This window comes from Cryptomeria japonica, chromosome 1 (assembly GCF_030272615.1).
Source record: "Cryptomeria japonica chromosome 1, Sugi_1.0, whole genome shotgun sequence".
NCBI classification, from domain to species: Eukaryota; Viridiplantae; Streptophyta; class Pinopsida; order Cupressales; family Cupressaceae; genus Cryptomeria; species Cryptomeria japonica.
The window spans coordinates 685,863,781-685,874,437 of record NC_081405.1 but is presented as its reverse complement, the minus strand read 5'-3'; the positions used below and the strand labels follow the sequence as shown (position 1 = coordinate 685,874,437).

Sequence of the window (10,657 nt, the reverse complement as noted above, 5' to 3'; positions counted from 1 at the left end):
TTACCAAGAGGCCACGGTTAATCCTTTCATTTTCCATATGTGATTCTAATCCTAGCAAAGATCCCCTTGCCATTTTAATGATGTAATAAAAGTCGCAACTACATGTCTTCTTGTTTTCAATCTAGATAATATCCGACTTGTTAGAGGTGCAGTTTTGGCGTAAAGAGCCATAACTATAATGTTCTAAGAAAACCACGGTCAGTGAGATTAACCAAGGTCATCACGAGGTCGAACCTAACTAGAAATTCTATCAGAGTTCATTCAACATTCTACAAAAACAAGGCCATAATATGAAAGAGTACACAGTACTATAAAGGAGAGTAGAATTCTAAGTAGTTCAGCCCTACGTGCTTTTGTATCCACACAACAACATGCTAAAACTTACATCAAGAAATAACTCAATTCAAGAAAGACAAGGCAGACATGCATAAATCTAGTCTGCCACGGAAACATATACACTTCAGCCAACTCTTTTCAGATTGTTGCAGATTATCAGCAAGGACATTTAATCTGTGATAGCAGGAGAGGTATTTTATGAAGGAAGAAATACCATTATACTAATATTCACAACACAAAACTATTACTAGAGGTTTAGAATTGAACTCCTCTAGAATAGGATATTTTGCCAACCATTGACCATCAGAAAGATCTAACTAGCTAAATATAGACAACAGTTGAACACAATATCCCTTTTAATAATAAGTTTACAATTCTCTGAGTAACTTGAACAGATTTTAGTTAAAAAATAGATAACATCAATGTTCTCCAATGCACATATCCTACAAGGTTTACGCAGAATTTATTCAAGCCTCAAATTGGTGTGAGTCCGACTACACCTGCAAATGACATTGACAACCACACAATTTAGCAAGAAAGAAGAATAGCCACAAACATTTAAACAAATCCTCAAAGCGAGTCAAATTGGGAGTTACAAAGAAACAAAACATTTCTTATGCATTAGTTTACAAACTTGACTCGCTAATCAAAGAAGAGAAAAAGACTAGCATATGGAACAGGCAACTTAAATTTGGTGAGTGATGATTGATTAAATACAAAAGCTAGCTCAGAGTATGACTCCAACCACAGATCATATGATATGCCACTAGAGGAACTTGGGAAATTTATCCGGATACTTTCAAATCAAATGCCATTTAGTGGATACTTTCAAATCAAATGCCATTTAGTTCAAAGTAGTAAACAGAGAAGTCGAATATGTAGTTCTGCAGAAAAAGTATCTTGCATTCCTCTTCTCCCATTTCATATCATTTAAAAGTTCAATTTAGTTTGCCTATCATGATACACGTGAACTATCTGATTCTTTTTTAGATTGATATCTCCTAGTAGCAATGGAAACTATACTTCCTATTTACATGTTTGCATTCTAGCCATATATTTAGCTTCAGCGCCATGTACATTATATGATTATTTCTTGGAACACTAGCTAACTGCAGCATTAAATAGACATACCCATAATCAACCTTCAACTCTACATCTTTAGGCCAATATATATAGTGGACAAAACTTTAGGCTTCTGTGTTTTTCGTCAATTTTTGAAAATACTTCTATTTTATTTTTGAGCTCAAGAATGTTCCCCAATCTCTATTCGCCAATGATATTGAACTTCAACATAACATTTCATTTGAGATTGTTCTCACAACAGAGAAATCTTATATTTATTCATGTCATTGTGTCAATTATCAGCATTTTGTTATCTGCATATGATAAAGATAACAAAATTGTAATTACAGACCATCGTCTGATAATAACAACTATTTTTTCCTTCCCTTTTAAACATAGCCCACTAGTTGCTTTAATTCCATTCAAGACTGACATCCATTCAAGACTGACACCGTTGCTTTCAGTTATAAGCTAAAGCAAAGACCGACAGTATCCTAATTTAAGTTCTCTGTGATCCATTAAAGTGTCCCTTCAAAATGAATGCCTGTAATGTCCCCTGCTAGGACTACCTGTTTACCATGTATCATTATACATTATTATGCATGATTATGCCTTAATTCAGATTATTATGCTAGAGACAATTAATTGTTCATAATAAATCAATTATTATTGTATTGATGCCTCATCCTTACTTCTTTCCTAACCCTAATCACCCAATTTGGGATGGAATTACTCCGCCTCTCCCTACACAAACCAACCTATTAGCGAAAGGAAAGGTTTAAGGTGAGATCATTATAATAGTCTTTCATGTATTATAAATGTATGTGTTTTGATATACATATATATAAGTACGTTCCTGTCTATATATTAATATATATACAGTAAACATATACCCATATCCATTATTACTTCATATAATGGATAATTATATTTATTTATTATTCACCTATATTTATCACTTAAATTAGTAACTTATATTTATGAACCATAATGCATACCCCAATTAATGCAGATTGCAATTTATAATAATTCAGATTCTTGATTGATCTGCTCTTCCAGCTCTAATCGATCTCTTCCTTTTTTCAGTTTATTTCCTTAATACCTTTTCATTCCTTTCTCCTTTTCCAGTTCCATGCTGGGAACGTCTCTTTATAGTCTTCCACAATCAATGTAAAGACATGATCCTTCCAGAGGTCACACATATTTAGGGAGACGTGTCTGTTGTTAGCAGTGATTGGTAAAGGAACAATCAGCAGGGACAGCTATTTGTCTTTACTAATGACTAAGGTCAAATGCACCCCTTCTCTTATCACATTTGCTAATGCTAACCACTTCTAGTTTCTAACCGATCAGATTATACATATATATATATATAATAAATAACAAGTGTCATTGATCAAATGTAATTAAATATTATTAATATCTTGATTAAATAGGTAACAATCATCATTGATCAAATACAATTAAATATTATTATTATGAAAAACATATCAAACTGAAATGGAGAGATGACAATGGCTGTCATTCGAAAGCACCATTAGGTGGCAATTCTGGCTTTATATTACTCATTAATTCAATCTACATGATACCTTGTAATAATTTATTTCCAGTCAACAGATTCATGCATAGAACTCAAAACATTCCCAAATGCTAGGGCTCTTCTTCTATTGCATTCAACTTTCATTAACATACTTATCTAATATATCTTTTTTCATTCTAAATCGTTCAATCATGCACCCAAGGAATATTAGATAGTCCTTTTTTAACTTTTCCAGTTACCTATTTTGCCTTATGGATCTTCCCAGTGTAGATTGCCGATACCCATGCTCTTTCCCTCCAGCCTACAAAAACTTCAAACCAGATTTCCATACTCGTCAATCTCTTCACATGCCTTTTGCACATCAACATCTAGTCCCAACTTCTTTGCATTTAGTTTCTTGTAACCTTCACTATGCCCTCTAGTGTTGTGTCCCCACCAAGTTTTAGATTGGAGCACTTATAGAGATCAGATAGCAGCTTTTATTGGATTGCAGCCATTAAAAAGTGTAACATAGGCAATGCAAATACAGAAGCACCAAGATTCCCAGCAATTCCTAAAAAATATAAAAGCATTTAAATAAAATTAAATTATCATTGGCACCGACTCCTAAAGGCATTCAATTTAAAATTAAATCAACAGTTCAAGACAGCGATTAAGGATGAAAGGTTGTAATCTCTCAAAGGGCAATAATTGTGAAGGATTGTGTCTCCCTCAATAATAGCATATGAAGGGGAGATCATGTCTTGCAAAGAGATCATCATTCGAGCATTCACACATCAATCCATCAAGAAAAATCAATCAACAAAGATCAATCAAGCAATCACCAATAAATCTATCAATCCATCAAGTAATCAATCTTCAATTTGAACAAGTGACTTCTAAATGGGGAAGACGAAAACTCCTCCAAGTTCACAAGAGATTAAGGACGAAAAGCCTTATTGCTCTTATCAAGTTTGGACGAAAACCCAGATCTTGATCAAGAGGACAAAAACCCTTGATATTCCCACTGCTGAGTTAGGGACAAAAAACCTCTTCAGCAGATTTGAAAGCATTTCCAAAAAATTCAAGATATGATTTATTTTCAAAATTATGTCATGATTTATTGATCTCAATATTATAATAAATTCATAATTTTTGACCAAGCCATATCATTTTGAGTAAGGATTATTGTTTTAAGGCAAAATAAGGAATATGCTAAAAATGGACATTACAATTGGTATCAAAGCATTTGATCCTGCCAGCCTGCGAATTTAAAAAAGTAGTATATGCAATTTTGCCAAAGAGCTTAATGAGCCTTGGAAAGAGAAGGAACAAAGTAGAGGCAACTAGCAACCAAATTATAGGTAATAAAATGGGTGATCATGAGGTAAATCAAGAGAGTGAAATGAAAGCTTATGTGCAGCGACAAGAACAAACAACACAATTGCTTCTGCAAACACTTCAAAATATGAATAATACAATCAATTCTCTAAGGCCTGCAAAAACCCATGGAAGAGATGTTAATTCAAACCATTCCGAAAATAACAATGGGACTCCATTGAGATCATCACCTAGACTATCATGGCCTACATTCTTACCTAGAGACAAGCAGTCACGAGAAGAAGAAGAACCAAACATGGCAGCAAAGGACTTTGATGAATGCATACACACATGTTCAAGACTTGATCCAAACCTTAAAAGACAAATTCCATTTAGAGAATATTATAATGCAAGATCAAGAAACACCTCAAGAGGAGAAAGAAGACAGCCCAACAAAAATTAAGTAAGATTACTCTCCCCACTTTTGATGGTTCGGGGAAAGGTCATTGTTGTTGAACACTCCTAGATGCTGAGAGGGGAGGGGAGGGGAGAGGTGGGTGTGAATCAACATATATTACAACTTAACCAAATCAACCAATCAATTATCATTCATTTCATTTACCACATGTGCAGAAGTAAAGAACTAAAAAACACAGTAGCAATCATACATGAACACCTAGATTAACCAATGAGGGAAAAACCACGGTGAGAAATATCCCACTATATGAAAAATACACTACAGTGTTTTAGGCTCAAGGCCAAGGAAGCTCACTGCTCCTGATAGGGACTTGCAAAACTAAGGCGCACAAACTCAGAGCAAGATACAAGAGACTTGCATTACTGAGATGCACAATCTCAAGGCAAGATACAATAGTGACTTGTAGACACTAAAGATCACTTCTTCACGACAAGATACAAAGCATCTAAGATTACAATATCAATATGATTGAACTGCAGAGAACCGCATCTTCTGATATGCTAATTATAGTCCATTGTTAATACACATCTGAAACTGCCTTCATTACCACTCAACTGCACTTGCACACCTTCGCACCTGTACAATATCATTTAATCACACCACATACACCTTTATTTTTTCACAAGCTTCAAAATGATTTCATCCTTTATATTCAGTCAGCCCAAAAAACAATCTTCAAGGCAATGCAGAAGGCGAAGCATCACACCATGTTAGCACACCTTTCAATCCATCCCAAATCAATGCCTATAGATCCGCACAAACTGAAACATCATAGGACGGCTCCAAGAGATAAAATTGTTAATGCCTTCAAACCAAGCTAACTCAAAACGTGATATAGACCACCAGCAACACTTGCCAATTATATCCAAACCATCGAACCACACCACCAAAATATTGAAGGCAGATGAATGCAATACATTCCTACACGTTGTCACTCTATCACTGCACAAGCCGATACACAAACCAACATAACCTTAATTGTAGATCAAATGAGATATGTGCGGCATTTACATCCACCAACATCATATTACAACCGCAAGAACTGATGCAGCAATGCGCCACAGTGCGGACCAAAATTCAAAGCATACCCTAACAGACTGTCCATCGGAACAGTCAAACTTAGTCAATATTAACTGCACACCACTGAGATCATCTCCAAAGCTCCAGAAAAGCCATAATACAACTAGATATACCATCTGAATCATCCACAATCAACTTCCACACATCTGCATGAACACTAAAGCAATTCTCTCTTACTGCACTAACTGAACATGTATCCAGACCAGAGATATCAACAACTTTGACAACTGAACACACATCCGGACCAAAGATATCAACAAGTTTGACATCAATGACAGCACAAGCTCATATTTGGCATTGATCCAAAAACTAGATACCTTTCTCTTAGGCCCGTGACGGAAGACGAAGCCATTAAATTTGCCATTCTTCACTTAGAGGGAATAGCACATGAATGGTGGCATCATGGGCTAGTTACATGAGGACATCATCTAATTGTAACATACACCGACTTCACACAAACACTCATCAAAGTGTTTGATACGAAAATCCCAAATATGCATCTTAAGGAGTTAACACAACTAAGGCAAAGGGGTATAGTGGAAGAATATGTAACAGAATTCCAAAGAATCTCAATCATGGTGCCAGATATTATTGAAAATAGACTCAAGTTTTTATTTATCAAAGGACTCTCTGAATTACTTAGGAGATAGGTCCAAGCTTTTGAACCATCATATCTACACGATGCTATTTGAAGGGCTTTAAATTTGGAAGACTCCACACCTAAAAACAAGACCTATCCCAAGAATATACCATTAGGGTCAAATAAGCAACCCTTTTACAAGGATAACTGGCAACCAATGGCATTACCTCCTCAATCCAACATAGCAGAAGAAACTGAGAACAAGCTTAGAAAGAAGAAATTGTGTTTTAATTGTAGGGAACAATGAGAGTCGATTTATCAATGTTCCAAGAAGGGACAAGTTTAATCAGTTGGCAAGGGAGGATAACTTGTTAAGGAAATAAACAAATTAATCCAAGTTAAGGAAGGGTGAGGTTATGAAGGAAGGGTGCGATTATCACATGATTAAGTTAATGTTCCTCTATTCCATTTCTTGTTTTACTAGGAATTGTGATTTTAGGGCAAAAACAAGGGCATTTACAAAAAGGGGAGATTAAACTTAGTTTGTGGAAGATTTATTGTTAAGACCATAATTTGAGGACTTGATGAGTACTCGACAGGACTTGCCCGACTTGCAAGTCTTGTGGTTGGTCGAGTCAAGTCTACAAGGAAATCTTGAGCCAACTCTGCCGAGTACAAGGCCGAGTCCTAGTCCAGTCCTACTCCAAGACTCCCAAGTCTTAGGGTCGGACTCTTGAGTCCTGGGCCTAGACTCTTCTGGTGCCTAAAAAATAGACATAGTGAGTGAAATTTCAAATTTTGGGAGGCATATGACAGGTGTAAAGTTTGAATTATGACAAATTCATAGTCCAATTAGACTTCTATATTGTCTAAATGCATTGATTTTTTTTTGTGTAATTATGAGTTTCTTTTGTCGAGTACATGTCGAGTCTTGAGTCTGAGTCAAAATTTTGGGCTGCCATGTCAAGTCCGAGTTATCAAACTTTGGTTAAGACCAACCATAACAGTCTAAGACTCTTCTTGAACCAAAAAGGATCTAAATGATAGACAACAGAAATGGGTTATCAAGTTTCAAGCCTATGATTGGAATATTGAGCACATGAAGGGAAAGAATAGTGTTGTGGCCAGTGCTTTATCATGAAGACCTCACTTATGCCCTATGACAGATATTTTTGCGGATTGGAAAAATTCAATACCAGTTGAATGAGCCAAGGATGCATTGGCTAATGATATATTAAAAAGCCAAATACAAGATAACAAGTAAAAGGTGGTGGAGGAGCTCATTCTATACAAAGACTGAATATATCTCATCCCAAGATCGAAAATGAAAGAAAACATTTTGAGATTTTTAAGGCATACCATGATACTCCATTGGCAGGTCATCAAGGTTACTATAAAGCATACAAGCAGGTGAAAGATTTCCTTGGAAATGCCTCAAAGAGAATGTTTTGAAGCATATCAGGGAATGTATGGTTTGTCAAAGAAACGAGATTGAGCAAACATTTCCAGCTGGTTTGTTACAACCCTTACCCATACCAGATAAAAAATGGGAGAATATTTTGATGGACTTCATCATAGGGCTTCTAAAAGTACAAGGAAAGAATTGTAAATCTGTGGTAGTGGATAGACTAAGTACACTCATTTTTATGCCATATCTTTTGAATATAGCGCACCACAAGTAGCTGATCTCTTCTTTAAAAGAAATCTTCAAACTACATACCCAAAACCATCGTAAGTGACAGAGATAGTAAATTCCTTAGTTTATTTTGGCATTAACTCTTTAAGTTGGCTGAATCAAAACTTACGCCAAGCACTAGCTACCACCCACAAACAAATAGACAAACCAAAATTGGAAATAAGTGGCTTAAAGGGTATTTGCAAAATTCTCATAGGGCAACAAACAACATGGGTCAAATGGTTACTCAATGCACCATATGATTAAGAGGCAGTATCATTTAAGGATTTGATTCTTACAGAGAGCAGAGTCCCTGTAGCAAGAGACTTGATGCAACAAAGTGTGGATGTTTTAAACACACTCAAAGAAAACTTAAAACATGCCCTGAATCAACAAAAGATATATGTTGATCATCATAGATCTAAAAGAACATTTGAAGTTGGAGGCTTAGTTTTCCTAAGGTTACAACCTTACAAACAATCTTCCCAAACCCTTGATATTGCCACTACTGTGTTAAGGACGAAAACCTTTGATTTAGCAGATTGGGAAGCATTTCCCAAAAAAATTACAAACGTGTGGGAGAATCTCACACTTGTTCAACCAGCCAATGATTGATCAAGTCAAATGATGAGTTGGAGAGTGATGGAGACCTATGCATGCTACAAATTGTATGGGCATTTGAGAATGGACACTTGTCACATAATGACAAGTTTGAGGATTTGAAAGAAAATTAAATTGGAGAAAATGCTAACGAAGGTTAGTAAATGGATTAATTAATTGATTGATTAAGATTTGAAGAATTATTAAATGGAGGCTACGGGTGAATTAAATAAATTAATTAATCTTATAAGAAAGGGGAAACATATTAATCAAGTCAATTACTTGGCTCATAAATAAGTCCAAAGAGATAGGGCAATAGATCTAGCATAATAAAGCTTTTTATCATCCCTTATTTCTAGGATAAATAGTTCTATGAATTTAGCTTAAAAATGGAAGAGATCAAGGCATATTTATTTCAAAGGAAAATAAAAACAAAGCTAGTTCACAATTAGTAATTTCCACCATGTACCAATCTCCATAGAATTGCAATAATGAGTCATGAAACAATAAAAGTTATACAAAAGACTAAAATATTCTAACAACTCATCTCTAAAGGCCCAAAAGAGTTCTAAAGAGTGTGGCATGGTTATTGATTAGATATCCTATGGGGTTACAAAATTAATTTTCGGATTTTTACTGAATGATACGTTGAGCTGCTAGGGAGGACAACAATTTAATTATCATTTTTGGGGCTGCCTACTGCAGTGGACTCACACAGCTCTAAGAATGTCATTGCATTTTGTTGGGAAATAAATAGGTTCAATAACAAAGATTGTGAAGATCAATTTTTATCCAATAAACTAATTAAAGGATGAGATACAAGGCTTAGATAGTGTTGATGTGTATTTTGTACACGACCAAACACAGAATAAAATACCTAAAGGTACCTTATCCTCTCTTGAATAAAGCTCCCGAATGCTGAAGATATCGCAGAAGGATCAATCGGAGAAGCTTCAAGGTTCCTGTTATGTAGGATCTCTGCTCGTGGATAAGCTCTTTGTGGTATGATGTGATTTTGCTGGAATCACAAGGGAACTTACACTTGACGACCTAAACGTCTGATTCACTTTGAATATTGCTGGAACACAGGATTTCACTAGCCTAGACTTTTTGAAAAAAGGAAAAAAGGATGAGGGCAAGGAAAAGATCTAATTCTGATACTAAGAAATGTAGGAGCAATGATTGATTTTTGATGAAATTCTAACTAAGTCTTGTTTTGACATCCTAGGACCATCTCCACAAGGTTAGTGCAATCTTCGGAGGAAAGCTTTATGATGTTCAGATCATCGCTATAAGCATAGACACCATCAAGTTGATGCATATCAGTGAAGAAGCGACAATTGAAGTTAAGCTTAAGCTGAATGATTCCAGTTGACTACACAAGGCAAGTCTGCAATCAACAAACTGCTAGTAGTATGGATATACAAATTTCACCATCAATCAAACACATTTCTTCCACTCATCTAATAACATGAAATCAAATCTGAGAAGTATAAAGACCATGCAAATTGTTGAATCGACCCATAGATTTCACCATTTCTTCAATGAAGTTTTACAAGTCTTTTACAACAACATCTTGGCAACAATCTTTGCCTTCTCTTGCTATTCTACTCTAATTGCTATTCTATCAACTGACCATTCACTATTAGCTAACTATTCACCTACCATCAACTATTGACTAACTATTAGCCTTTACAAATGAGGAGCCAGGGCTTATATAGTGCCCTCAATACAACTCAATGGCCAAGATTTTACAATGAAACCCTAATTAGGGTTTGTTACAACAAACTCAATTCTGGTCAATGAAATAATTGCATTATTTGGACACATGTCTTCTCTAGAATATTCGACCAATGGAGAACTAGGGTAGGTACATCGAAGTTTGTGCCATCTCCCATGAGTCAGGTACATTGAATTTGGACACGCTGAGGTGGACCAACACGACTAGAGGAGTGATGACTGGGATGCCACCTTGTCCGACACTTGGTTGATGTTCAATTTGATGAT

General features: G+C 35.6%; 1 protein-coding gene across 1 annotated transcript in view; it reads right to left on the bottom strand.

Moving 5' to 3' along the window:
- Window positions 1-459: 459 nt before the first annotated feature.
- Window positions 460-10,657, bottom strand: part of LOC131072501 (superoxide dismutase [Cu-Zn], chloroplastic) — a 35,753-nt gene continuing 25,555 nt past the window's right edge. The window contains exon 8 of the mRNA XM_058008668.2: window positions 460-836. Within this exon, the coding sequence (XP_057864651.2) occupies window positions 811-836 (26 nt within the window). The 3' untranslated portion in view covers window positions 460-810. The remainder of the gene's footprint in view (window positions 837-10,657) is intronic.